Consider the following 13,276-nt stretch of genomic DNA (forward strand, 5'->3'; position numbering starts at 1 on the left):
TAGACCTTCGCAAGCCATGATGAATAACTTAGCCATGATGGGATCATCCCGTCCAGCGGATGCAATTGTGACTTCATATGTCACGAGGAATTAGGTTGGGTCTACAGAGCCATTGTATTTTGAAAGCTGGATAGGCTTGTAGCCTTGCGGCCAAGGAATTTGCTGCAGTGTGACCGACAGTGGTGAACTAGGATCGAATGCTTGTGGTGGGGGTGATGGTCGGTGTGTTCTTCTTTGGAAGTGGTCTTCATAATGATGGTGTCCTTCGTGGTTGAGGCTATAGTTTTCTGTGCAGTAGTTGGTGGTTTGGTTATCGAAAGGTATTTCGTTTTCTTGTTCGAATTCTCATTGAGATCTTCAAAGGTCATCGAGCTCTGGTTGCATCTCTGCTAGTTTGCGCTTGGTATCTGCCAGCTGCTCCTCTTGGGCTTCTTTTATCTTAGCCGCTACTTTGCTAATTTTGCCTTTTGCTTTCTCCACGGCTTTGAGTTGTGCTAGGACCTCTATCAAAATGGGCTCTACTACTAGCTCTTGTTGGGTAGTGTCTTCGAGGGTCTCGGTTCTTGGCTCTGGTGGTTTGGCCTTGTATCGGAGATAGGATTTTCTCATTTTCGGACGTTGGTGTGTACAAATTGTTCACTAGAAGGTGATCACGCTTCCCATGTGATATCGAAGTTTCCACGAAATCTTCGACCCTTCATCTAGGGTCTTGGCGTCGTTGAAGGTTGTGCAACTGATTCCTTCGTCACCTAGAAGTCAGCCTTAGCCTCCGATGCGCTCGTCACAAGTCCAAACGGTTGGTCCATCCTTGCGCGAAGGTCACAATGTAACTTTTGCGTGTTTAGCTAAGCACAAACCTTCAACCATCAGAAAATGGGCCAGTCCTGCAAAAAAAAAAACCATACAATGCCTTTTAAACTACGTGAAGGTTAAGCGAAACCTTCCAGGAGATTCGGCAAGACCCTTTCAGGATGGCGATCCCCAGCAAGCATCGAAGACTACGTCGCATCAAAATTGCACCTTACTTTATGAAAAATAGGGAATATCATCTAACTATCTATATATGTGCAAAGTCCATTGAAATGTACCCAAAGATAAAGCCAATTAGACAAATTGAACACTACCCGTGCAAAAATTATGGAGTAATTAGATATCATTATTACGGTTGTGAACATTATTTCATGATAATGTTAGTATATATTGATAAATGCGGGCAGCACAGACATAGGAATGCTTCACATATAACCATTTTGCAGGTAATTCTCGTTTAGCTCACATAAAAATGAAAGAATTCTTTGTCCATCCTATCTTAGCGAAATTCGAACCGAACAAATTGCTTCTCCTTTAAACTAGGCAAGAAAACAGAACGTCTCCTACATTTTCGCTCCCGTCCAAATAAGCCCCTTTATACCAGAAAAGGGGAAACAGGTAATTAAAAAATAAAAAGAGAGGGGAAATCAGAAATATTCCATCGGCCGCCACCCCCTTCCTTTCTCGCGGAACAGAAAGCAGATCGCCGAGACATCCTCCCTCTTCCATCTCCAGCGGATCGGATGGCGTCCCGCCTCGCCACACGCCTCCTCCTCCGCCGCCCCACCGCTGTAAGAGGCATCCTCTCTATCTCTCTATCTCATGGCCTGATCTCTGATGCGATGGTTGGGGGGTGGATCGTGTCCATGCGAGAAGCGTCGATTGGTTATTTCCGCAGGTGCATTCAGGCGATTTTGATCGTTGTATGAGTGTTGGCGATTACCTTGCACATGAAAGAATTTCTTGCGTCGTGTAATGCTGATTAGGCAGGCAGAGGGATCGCTAAGCATGCGTAATGGAATTGCCTCCGACGATTTGTTATGTCCTAGCTGCTTGCTTATACGTTCTAAATGGGCGAAATCGGTCTGTTATTTTTTGCAATATAGAGGATTATTGATGAGGTTTGCAATTATTTGGTGGTGATCTGCCAATATTTTGCTAGTGTTTTGATGGGTGGTTCGAAACTTCGAATGTTGGATGAATCTATCAGTGTGAATTTTGACATGCTATGAAACTGAAAATGTCTGTAGGTGTGTTTCTTGCAAAGTCATGATTCCAATTTTCCAATTTCTTTTAGGTTAGTTGAGTATTGATTATGAGTTGAAAGCCGATATACCACTGGCATCAATCGTAGTACCAGAACTCAACTGTGCCTTGTTTGAGCTCAATTGGACCGAACAAGGAGGAGTTAGTTCTTTTCACGTACTTTACTACTATCCCCTATTGAATGTTGATTATCTCTCTAAAACAACTTGCAATGTACAATCAATATTATTATTTTGTGGGAACAGGTTGCCTTGACAACCAAAAAAGGCATTTATTTGCAAATAGAAGTCAACATCTTAGACTAGATGGGTTTTTCTTTTTTTGGTATCAGTTTGTTTTCCCTTCTTAATCTGAGAAAAAACATGCAAATTTCCGTATTGCTGCTTATCTGTTACACACCTTCCAAAAGGGATCAGTTTTCCAGTTTCAACTAGTAAAGCATTCAGTTTCAACTAGTAAAGCATTCAACCTTTGCACATTTTATTCATTCTACTGTTTTTGCAACCTATATGTTTTTCCTTTGTTCATTTTCATTGGCTATTATAACACCACTTGCAGACAATATGCATATCACGAAGTTGCAGACGTGTCAGACATTTCAGCACTCAGCTCCTAGAAGGTAACTGGATCTAGTCATGTATATATTGATTATTGGTAGTTGTCACTTGTCAAATCATCTTTTTTTTATAACCTTTATGGCAGGTCTTCCTAGATATTCAAAGCCAACACGGTAAGTAGCATACTGCATGCTTCTTTGTCATTTTTAATGGCATACTCTTATCTTCAAGTTTGTTATTGCACTTTTAGTAAAACCCATCTTTGTTTGACTAAAATGTGCTATTTGATTCTTAGTGGACGTTATTTCCTTCCAAATGCTTCGCCTTATCAACTTTGGAGTAGATCATTTTCATCAGAGAATGGTATGCTTATCAGTCATGTAGAGTGCACAATGTAATTTGTAAATAGCTGCCTGATGAATACTTCATATACTCTTTCTTTTCTTCCTCTTAAGGTGATTTGGTTGAAGCTGTTGTGCCCTTCATGGGTGAATCTGTAACTGACGGAACCCTGGCCAACTTCCTAAAGAGTATGCACTCTCCACTTTGCCCACTCTCTTCCTTCTCCCTGTTGATGACATGCTGTCCTCTTCAGAACCTGGAGAAAGAGTTGAAGCTGATGAGCCTATAGCACAGATTGAAACTGATAAGGTGATATATGCTCGTACATGCTAGTTTTGTATTATATACGTCTCAGAATTGAAAATTTCCCCTTTGGTTCTTAGGTTACAATAGATGTTGCCAGTCCAGAAGCTGGGGTTATTGAAAAGGTGAGTGCCTTTAATTGTGATCTCCATGTTTATCAACTTTCCCAGAACTTTCCTTCAGTTAGTTATTTGGTAGCACGGTTATGTTTCTTACTGTGTCGGTGCTCTGTAGTTCATTGCCAGTGAAGGCGACACTGTTACTCCTGGCACCAAGGTTGCTGTCATATCTAAGTCTGCTGTTCCAAATGAGGCCCATGTCTCACCACCTGAAGAGACCTCCTGGAAGGAGACCCCTCTGCCTCCTGAAGAGAAAGACAACACTGAGGAGAAATCACCAAAAGTAGAACCCGTCAAAAAGCAGGAGCCAAAATTAACCACCCCACCGCTAAAATCCTCCTCTTCAGAACCCCAACTCCCTCCAAAGGATAGAGAGAGACGAGTAAGTCTGTACCCATCACATGATTTCATGTAATTTGGTTGTCAAACTATTTACTATGACAGTGTTTAACCATTATAATTGCAGGTACCCATGCCAAGGCTCAGGAAGCGTGTTGCAAACCGTTTGAAGGATTCTCAAAACACTTTTGCAATGTTGACTACATTCAACGAAGTGGACATGTAAGTGCATAAACAAGCTATTCTCTAGGATGTTATTGTGGCTTCTCAGCCTGACTTGAGCCTATATTTACGTTAAACATGCTCTTGTTTTGAAATCCCGACCGACGATACTTTGGTTGTTTTGAAACTTGATATTGCCTCTAATTCATGTCGTTGGCTTAGCATGATCATTGTTAATAGATGTTCTTGTTCAACTGGGCCCACATCTACCTGTGTTTTTTTCCTTAAATGTTCAGCTCATCTCCCTTTCCTTTTACTGAACGCTTCCCCTCATTATTATTGTGTCTGTTGTTCATTGCGTGTGTTATTCTTTAGGACTAACATGATGAAGCTGCGTTCTGATTACAAAGACAAGTTTGTTGAGAAGCACGATGTCAAGCTAGGTCTGATGTCCTGCTTTGTTAAGGTAATTGCAATCAGATGGGCTGTTTAAACTATAAACTACTGGGATTTCGAGTGCTTATCCCACTCTCTTTTGCAGGCTGCTGTTTCTGCCCTCCAAAACCAGCCAGTTGTTAATGCTGTCATTGACGGTGATGACATCATATACAGAGACTACATTGACATTAGTGTTGCTGTTGGCACTTCCAAGGTATGGACACCTTTTAGTCTTTGTTTGAATGCTCTAGCTATCTTTTGTTCTATAATCGGGTGAAATCAGTTTATATGGATGTCTCTGTCTTAGGGTCTTGTTGTGCCTGTCATTCGCGATACTGACCGAATGAATTTCGCGGACATTGAGAAGGGGATAAACAGCCTTGCTAAGAAAGCAAATACAGGGGCACTTTCAATTGATGAGATGGCAGGGGGAACCTTCACAATCTCGAATGGAGGTGTCTATGGAAGCCTTATCAGCACGCCAATCATCAACCCCCCACAGGTTTACTTTTTTGATTGCCCAGAAATTGCTTCTCATTAATTCCGTGCAAAGGGAATACCAACTTTAAGACAATTTACATCAATGCAGTCAGCAATCCTCGGGATGCATTCCATTGTTCAGCGCCCCGTGGTCATGGATGGCAAGGTTGTTGCAAGACCAATGATGTACATTGCACTGACATACGACCATAGGTTGATCGATGGCAGAGAAGCTGTTCTGTTCCTGCGCCGCATCAAGGATGTGGTTGAAGATCCGCGGAGGCTGCTCCTGGACATATAGTTTATTGGATCATCGTTGGGCTACAATTGTTGGCCCTGGTTTCCAAATAATTGGATGCAAAAATTTTGACATGGATCGTTGCTAGCTCGCTTCAAGGTTGTAAAAGAGGGCGCAACAGAATTTTGTTCTTTTGTTCTTCCGGGTAACTAGCTGGGATGTAGTTCCCTGAACATGATCTCGTCTCACGAGCAAAGAATTGCTCCTTTTGATCAGATTTTTTTATTTTGTTGCCATTCCATACGTCATATATGCCGTATAGGATGAGGAGGACGCCAAAGCACAAGATGCCCACCCTTTATGGCGTCACAATGGTCGAACAATGAACAACAGAAAGGAGCAACAGAAGTTTCTGAAACTCCTGCCATCAGATCATTGTATTATTATAGCAGGATAAGCGGTGAGACGCAGTGACACTGCAGGATAGACGACACTTCTTCCTGAACCTCCTTGGCCCACCTTCGCGGACTTTCACCCCACAAGGTCGCCCCAGCGGTGAAAAGGACAATGAAGACCCCCACAGGTAGGGGTGGTAAATGATCTTAAATTTTAAATGTTAGCTTACATAACCTAGGAGCCGGGCTCTAATCTTATACAATTTTAAGCTAAAAATATATAAGAACGAAGTTGGACTGTGAAGAGAGCACTAGGGCTACAATCCGTTACCACTTCTAGCCACGGGCTATGATCTGTTACCACCTCTAGCCACACAGGTCGAGGTCACCGCCCTCCAGTACATGGTTTGGCCATATCATCTTATTATCTAATTTCTTGTTAACCTTTATGGGAGGTGTTACTAGATATTCGAAGTCAAAATGGTAAGTAGTAGACTGCATGTTTCTTTGTCATAGTCATACTCCAAATTTCAAACCAGTCACCAGCCAAAATTTGTAATGATAAAAACTAGAGTCGCTACTGTAATAGTTTTTCAACTTCAGAAATTAATGGTGTTATTCTTGATGTGCCTATCAACAATGAGACACTCATCGATTGTGAAACGTTGATTGTGAAACATTCATGATAATTTCGTTAATCTCAAGAGTCAAGATCCTATTGGTCCAATATCTCGGAGATGCTTATAGGAATAGGATGTGCATGCGTATATTTATAGACGTAAGAAATGGAAATGAAACCCATAAGAAATTCTTTGAGGCGTAACCCTCTTAGCGACGCGCTACATCGGAACCCGGGTGTGGTGTTAAATGGGTAAGGGCCGGGTCGTCGTCCCCTCAGGGGCGCGTCGTATCGTGATCCGGGTACGATGATAAGTGAGTTGCAGCCTCTGTGGCGCGCTACATCTGCGCCTGGGTGTAGTAAAAAATGAGCAAGGGTCTTCGCATTTCTCGACGGGTACGAAGGGTAAGGAAGCTAGCCGAGCCAACTAGGATTCGTCTAGGTAGTTGGAACGTAGGGTCTCTAACAGGTAAGTTAAGAGAACTAGTCGATGTAGCAATTAGGAGACGTGTAAATATTCTATGCGTGCAGGAGACTAAATGGAAGGGCCAGAAGGCGAAGGAGGTGGAGGGTTCTGGCTTTAAGCTTTGGTACACGGGGACAACATCGGGTAGGAATGGTGTAGGCATCTTGATCGATAAGAGCCTTAAGGATGGAGTTGTAGATGTTAGGAGGCAAGACGACCGGATTATCCTAGTACGGTTGGTCATTGGAGATTTGATTCTGAATATGATCAGTGCCTATGCCCCCAGGTAGGTCTTAGTGAGAGCTCCAAGAGTCAGTTTTGGGAAGACCTTGATAGCATGGTTAGTACCGTGCCTATCAGTGAAAAGCTCTTCATAGGAGGAGACCTCAATGGCTATGTGGGTGCGACTAATGTAGGATATGAGCGAGTACACGGGGTTTCGGGTATGGTAGTAGGAACGAGGGTTGGAGGGGAGGATGTTTTGAATTTTGCGTTGGACTACGACCTGCTGTTAGCGAATACCCTCTTTAGAAAGAGGGAGTCCCATCTAGTGACCTTCCATAGTGGACAATACTCGAGCTAAATCGACTTTATCCTTGCTAGGAGAGAGGATAGACGCGCCTGCTTAGATTGTAAGGTGATACCTGGGGAGTGTGTTGTCCCCCAACACAAGCATGTGGTGGCGGATTTTCGTTTTTAGGTACGTGCCCACCGGAACAAACGTGCCAAGATTGCGAGAACGAAGTGGTGGAAGCTTAGAGGGGAAGAGGCACAAACGTTTAAGGAGAGGATGCTAGGCGAGGGGCCTTGGGAAGAAGGAACAGATGTAGATGATATGTGGCTAAAGATGGCGACATGTGTTCGGAAGGTGGGCTCAGAAGTGTTTGGTGTGAGTAGGGGAGGCAAGCAGGAAGTGAAAGAGACATGGTGATGGAATGACGAGGTGCAAAGGGCTATTAAGGAGAAGAAGGAGTGTTTCAAACGCCTTCGCCACGACAAGAGCGCAACCAACATCGAGGACTATAGATTAGCGAAGAGGTCTGCAAAGCGAGCTTAAGTGTAGCGAAACGTCAGGCTTTTGATGACCTTTATCAACGGCTAGATACGAAGGAAGGAGAGAAGGACATTTATAGAATCGCTAGGACCCGCGAGAGGAAGACAAGGGATATAAACCAAATCAAATGCATCAGGGATGGGACAGATCGACTTCTGGTGAAGGATGAGGAGATCAAGGACAGATGGCAAGAATAATTCGACAAGTTGTTTAATGGGGAAAATAAGGGTCCTACCTTTGAGTTGGACGACTCATTTGATGATACCAACAGACGCTTTGTGAGAAGGATTCAGGAGGCAGAGATCGGGGAGGCTTTGAAGAGGATGAAGGGAGGTAAAGCGATGGGTCCTGATGGCATCCCCATTGAGGTGTGGAGATGCCTGGGCGAGAGGGCGGTAGTATGGTTAACTAAGCTTTTTAACCTAATTTTTCGGTCAAACAAGATGCCGGAGGAATGGAGGAGAAGTATATTAGTACCGATCTTCAAGAACAAGGGAGATGTTCAAAGTTGTACTAACTATCGGGGGATTAAGCTGATGAGCCATACGATGAAGCTTTGGGAGAGGGTTATCGAGCATCGCCTAAGAAGATTGACAAGAGTGACCCAAAACCAGTTTGGGTTCATGCCTGGGAGGTCGATCATGGAAGCGATTTTCTTAGTACTACAGTTGATGGGGAGATATAGGGAGGAGAAGAAGGACTTACACATGATTTTTATTGACCTAGAGAAGGCGTATGACAAAGTACCGAGAGACGTCATGTGGTGGGCCTTGGAAAAACACAAAGTCCCAACTAAGTATATTACCCTCATCAAGGATACGTACAAGGATGCGATGACTTGTGTTCGAACATGTGATGGCGATACCAGTGACTTTCCAATTAAAATAGGACTACATCAGGGGTCAGCATTGAGCCCTTATCTATTTGCTTTGGTGATGGATGAGGTCACAAGGGGCATACAGGGTGATATCCCTTGGTGTATGCTCTTTGCTGATGATGTGGTGCTAGTTGACGAGAGTAGGGCAGGGGTTAATATGAAGTTAGAGCTGTGGAGACACACGTTAGAGTCGAGGGGGTTCAGACTGAGTAGGACCAAGACCGAGTATATGATGTGTGACTTTAGCTCGACTAGGCATGAGGATGGGGACGTTAGCCTCGAAGGTCAAGTGGTGGTCAAGAAGGATACTTTTCTGTATTTAGGATCAATGCTTCAGAAAGATGGAGACATTGATGAAGATGTTAGGCATAGAATTTCAGCCGGTTGGTTGAAGTGGCGGCAGGCTTCTGGCGTCCTCTATGATAAAAAGGTGCCACAGAGGCTAAAAGGTAAGTTCTATAGGACGGCGATTTGCCCGGCGATGCTATACGGTGCTGAATGTTGGCCTACAAAAAGGCGACATGTCCAACAACTGAGTGTAGCAAAGATGCGTATGCTGCGTTGGTTTTGCGGGCATATAAGAAGGGATAGAGTCCGGAACGAAGAGATTCGAGATAGGGTCGGGGTGGCATCTATCGAGGAGAAGTTGATTCAACATTGGTTGAGATGGTTTGGACATGTACAACGGAGGCCTCCCGAGGCGCCGGTGCATAGTGGAGTTTCAAAGCGGGGCGATAATGTAAAGAGAGGTAGAGATAGACCTAGACTATCTTGGGACGAGATGGTTAAGAGAGATCTTAACGAGTAGAATATCGCTAAGGAATTAGCTATGGATAGGAGCGCTTGGAGATTAGCAATTAATGTACCTGAACCGTGACCTTTATTTCTTATTTTTATTTTCTGTGGGTTACACCTCTAGACTACCCCAACTTGCTTGGGACAAAAGGCTAAATTGTTGTTGTTGTTGTAAGTGCATATGCATTTTTATGAGTGCCTGCGTTTGTCTTTTGAAAAAGAACTCTGAAAACTTACCCTATGTAGATCGCTCAGCGCGCACCTCAGCTCCACTTGCCCATACGATAATCATTAGACATTTTCACAAAAGGAGACAATGTGAAGAGCTGACCAAGTACAGCTCAACCAGGTATATATGTACAGGCCATGCTGTTAGCTGGTACCAATTTTACAGTTTAGAGCAATCTTCTCGGAATTAAGATGGTATTGTTCGAATGACATGCATGATTGAAGCGCAGAATATGCATCCCTATGCCCTACCATATGAAACCACAAGAATTTTTCCCTTGGTTACGCTGCAATTCCCATCAGGAACCACGTGTTTCCCATCATTCATGTCCAAAATGGACGAAAACAGCATGCAATGCTCTGTCTGTTCCTGTAACACCCCGTGAGCTCCTGACATCAGTCAAGTGTTTGGGATAACTCACCGATTGTTAGGTGACAAAAGGGGGTCAAAGTAAACAAGCAAAACAGTCCCTTTGCCGTTTACATCTGAAATTAGCATTAGCATCGGTTTCATTAGCTCCCCTCCTGTAGATTTGCAACTCCGTAGTCTTCGCTGCAAATGGTTGCAGCAGCATCAACCCACTTGCGACCACCGCCAAAGTACTCCTAAACATTTCCACCAAACATAACATGCAATAGAACCTAGTATTTACCCATTTGTAACACCCCACAAGCTACTCCATCTTCTCAAATCTGAACAGAACCTAGCAAAGAGTTGATATCAGGTGTTATGATTGCACGCTTTCCAATATCCCCTATGCCGCAGCAGTGCTTCTCCCTGGTATTGATCGCTACAACTTCCTGAGGAAAGATGCAATTCGAGCCAGCTGAAACCTGTATAATTTGTCAATATTGAGCACATCCTGAAGGGGAAAAAGAAAGAGAATGCACCATGCAGAAGTCTATGGTTTTTACTACTTACATCAAAGAGCACATCACCGAGCGTCATCTTCACTTTACCACTCTTGAACACGAGTATCTTCCCCATGAAGCCACCTGGGAGCTCTTTCAGACCACAGCCGTGGATTGAGCCGAGCCGCCTCTTCCTGTTGTCCCCCATGGATTTTGCACTCATATTCATATTTGTGTCAGCATCTGCGTCAGCCTGCCTTGGTAAAGGAAGAGTTTTAGGAAACTGGAAGAAGAGCAACTGCGGTGTATGTGTATCCACCCTTTCCTGTAAGGGTAAGAAAATCAGTCAATATAAGACAAGATAATCCTGACAGAAAAACTACATATACAAGACTGAATATGAAATAACAGTACAGCTAACATGTGGGTTTTGCTTCGATTTGAAACACGATTAACAAAGTTAGAATGATGCATATGGTATGCGTACCATCAGACCAAGTTCTTCAGCTGCACTCAGTTCACCATCTTGGGCTCTGCCATCAAGAATTTCTGCCTTATACAATGGAACGCTAATGAGTACCAGAAAAAGAGTGACGCACCTCGCATCATGCCACAAAACACATAAGAAAGAAGAACATGAGAACCTGTATCTCCAGAGTTGGGCCTTCTCAGTGGTAGACTAACAGGACCATTGGTACAGGTGTAGCCCTGAAGAAGTTACTAACAGATGAAGTCAACAACAAAAGAATGCAAACCATGTTTGTGTTTTTTATGTCTACTCACCCATGGTTCATTGTGCTCTTTGGGTAATTTTACAGCAGATGTGCCTGAATAATCATGGAACAAACTATATAACTATCTTTTTTCAGTTATCCAATTGCGTGATGCTTAAGAAAGCAGATATAGTAAAGGCAGAAAGCAAGGACTCTACTAATAACAAGTATAACTTTTCTTTGCCAACTTTCAGAACACATTAAACTGATTTGTGAATACAAAGGTGAAGTTAAGCATGAAAGAAATGGAAATGCAAAGCTACTACCTGATGAAAAGCTTCTTGGAGTGGGGAAAGTTCTTGGAATTGAAGGGCCTGCTCTTCCAAATGCGACCTGGACAGGGGTCCCTGCGTCATGATGGAGAAATAAAAGCAATATGTTACAAGTGAGTTATGAAAACTACAAGAAGAATCACACTAGTTTCCAAATAGCATCCTACACTACTGAAAGTAGGCTGTGCTTTTAGAACTTTAGGAAGTTTATTCTCACAGCAGCTCAAGTTGACTGATGAGTTAAACAACCTAATTCCCACAGGAGAGAGAGACATGAAGTATGAGATCGAATCCTTACTAGGTTAAGAAGATTATTATAAGGAACACAGGACTGAAATCATAATCACCTTGTTTCTTGGCCTTAGTTCCACTTCCGGGGCCATAAGTGCTCTGCCATATGATGCTAGGAATTATATGCTACCGAATCAAGCATATAGAAAATGAGACATTTAAGTACCTGCAAGCTCCCAAGTTTAGTCATCAGCTTCTTATCAATTGTCAGAGCCTTGTTCTCCTCTTGTGGTTCCCTGTAGAATCCACCATAACTTTCATTCAAAATACAATTTGCAACCTAAATAAGTGTTTTGGCTTGAGCAAATATAACATCAGAAAACACAGAGTCATTTACGGTTTAGGTATGATCTTTGGGGCTTTCTTAGGAAGAACTTTGGGTGAAAATTTAAGTCCAGACTGCATTACAGAAAAGTAAAGAAAAGGTAAGCCAGAAAGCCTTAACTCATGCATGAACAAAGTCACACAATTAAGGAAATACTGACTTTGCGGCGACGCTGAGGAGTGGAGTCATCAGTCCCTTCACTCTTCGTATCCTCGTTCTCCATAAGAGCAACTGGGATACATACAAGAATGAAACAAAACAAGAGGGTAAAGGCGCATGCACATCTTTCAAAAAAGTATTTTGCTAAGTTAACTATATAAGAGCACACTTGTCTATATCAACTTTTAAAATTTATCAATGCTTTTGTGCAGCGTTTTCTATTCAGTATCTTCTTAAATCAAAACAAGATTTAGAAAAGGTGGTCACCTCTCAAATTTCTCTGAAATTATCTGGAATAGCTTACAGTGTACAGCATGTGCACTAACTAAATCGCTACAACATAGCTAAGAACAACAACATATCTCCACTGGTAGCTGCAGTTCCACAGTACCGAGCGGTTTTTAAAAATGGTAACAAATGCCGCACGACAGGAGCTATCTAGTGATTCCTTTCAAAAAAAGAAAAGGAGCTATCAAGTGATCACTCATCCAGTGAGAACATTCTCTTAAATTGTTACGAGAACCAGACCTGGTGGCAGGGGTGGATCCAGTATATACGTATAACTGGGTCAGATTCGAACAAGAATATCTTACATTAGGGTTTGGGGAGCACGATTTCGCACAGCGGGAAGGGAAGGGGAAAGGGCGTACCTGGTGGATACTCGTCGCCGGCGCTGCGCCCGACGAAGACCTCGCGTAGGCAGGCGCCGCTCGCCGAGTCGTCGCCGCCAGGAACAGAGAGAAGGGGATGGACGGGAGAACGATAGGAGGAATGGAGGATGATCACGCCGGACCTGAGACGCAGAGAGAGTCGTCAGGGAGGAAGAAGAGAAAAGAACAGGCTGACAGGTGGACCCAACAATCGTTTTTCCTTTCTTTTGGTCCAGGATGGAGGAGGACAACCACTACATTGGATTTAGAGGTTAGAGAGGGATGAGCAAGCTGCGTCCGACCTCAACACCAAGTGCTGATTTTTTTTTGACCGGCTATAAGCCTTTGGTTCAAACCGTTTTCTGCAGAATCTTTACCAATATTTGAAGAGAAACATCCTCCTACAATCAAGAAATAAAAAAAGAGTAAGATGCACCATCAATTTTTGAACTTGGCTCAGAGTGTT

At 43.3% G+C, this 13,276-nt stretch overlaps 2 protein-coding genes across 4 annotated transcripts; one reads left to right on the plus strand and one right to left on the minus strand.

Annotated features, from left to right (window-relative positions):
• Positions 1-1,440: 1,440 nt before the first annotated feature.
• Positions 1,441-5,329, plus strand: LOC112878932 (dihydrolipoyllysine-residue succinyltransferase component of 2-oxoglutarate dehydrogenase complex 1, mitochondrial-like). The gene is made up of 13 exons (XM_025943203.1): positions 1,441-1,601; positions 2,635-2,695; positions 2,779-2,806; positions 2,929-2,996; positions 3,089-3,163; positions 3,229-3,284; positions 3,359-3,403; positions 3,513-3,779; positions 3,864-3,958; positions 4,274-4,364; positions 4,440-4,550; positions 4,644-4,838; positions 4,926-5,329. The coding sequence occupies exons 1-13, from the start codon at positions 1,554-1,556 to the stop codon at positions 5,115-5,117; spliced, it is 1,332 nt and encodes a 443-aa protein (XP_025798988.1). The 5' UTR covers positions 1,441-1,553; the 3' UTR covers positions 5,118-5,329.
• A 4,441-nt stretch (positions 5,330-9,770) lies between these two features.
• LOC112878822 (DNA-directed RNA polymerase III subunit RPC4-like) lies at positions 9,771-13,042 on the minus strand. 3 transcript variants are annotated; one of them, XM_025943052.1, is made up of 12 exons: positions 12,811-13,041; positions 12,162-12,232; positions 12,014-12,075; positions 11,843-11,912; positions 11,733-11,775; positions 11,380-11,460; positions 11,124-11,167; positions 10,985-11,048; positions 10,828-10,889; positions 10,411-10,665; positions 10,142-10,322; positions 9,771-10,041 (listed from the first exon to the last, which is right to left on the minus strand). In XM_025943052.1, exons 2-11 carry the CDS (start codon positions 12,222-12,224, stop codon positions 10,176-10,178), a joined length of 891 nt encoding a protein of 296 aa, XP_025798837.1. In that variant the 5' UTR covers positions 12,225-12,232; positions 12,811-13,041; the 3' UTR covers positions 9,771-10,041; positions 10,142-10,175. The 3 variants fall into 3 exon arrangements, with proteins under 3 accessions (XP_025798837.1, XP_025798836.1, XP_025798838.1); XM_025943051.1 differs by having other exon boundaries at positions 9,771-10,322; XM_025943053.1 differs by lacking the exons at positions 9,771-10,041; positions 12,014-12,075 and having other exon boundaries at positions 10,149-10,322; positions 12,811-13,042.
• Between the last annotated feature and the right edge of the window lie 234 nt (positions 13,043-13,276).

The sequence above is a fragment of the Panicum hallii genome, chromosome 1, assembly GCF_002211085.1.
Source record: "Panicum hallii strain FIL2 chromosome 1, PHallii_v3.1, whole genome shotgun sequence".
In the NCBI taxonomy this organism is placed as follows: Eukaryota; Viridiplantae; Streptophyta; class Magnoliopsida; order Poales; family Poaceae; genus Panicum; species Panicum hallii.

Excerpts from the sequence above, each read along its gene's own strand:
- LOC112878932 (XM_025943203.1), top strand. The coding sequence starts at position 1,554 with ATGGCGTCCCGCCTCGCCACACGCCTCCTCCTCCGCCGCCCCACCGCT. Across the intron at positions 2,807-2,928 it reads AGATATTCAAAGCCAACACG|TGGACGTTATTTCCTTCCAA; the intron begins GTAAGTAGCATA and ends TTTGATTCTTAG. Across the intron at positions 4,551-4,643 it reads TTGCTGTTGGCACTTCCAAG|GGTCTTGTTGTGCCTGTCAT; the intron begins GTATGGACACCT and ends TCTCTGTCTTAG.
- LOC112878822 (XM_025943052.1), bottom strand. The coding sequence starts at position 12,224 with ATGGAGAACGAGGATACGAAGAGTGAAGGGACTGATGACTCCACTCCT. Across the intron at positions 11,461-11,732 it reads AACTAAGGCCAAGAAACAAG|GGACCCCTGTCCAGGTCGCA; the intron begins GTGATTATGATT and ends ATCATGACGCAG. Across the intron at positions 11,168-11,379 it reads TCCAAGAAGCTTTTCATCAG|GCACATCTGCTGTAAAATTA; the intron begins GTAGTAGCTTTG and ends ATGATTATTCAG.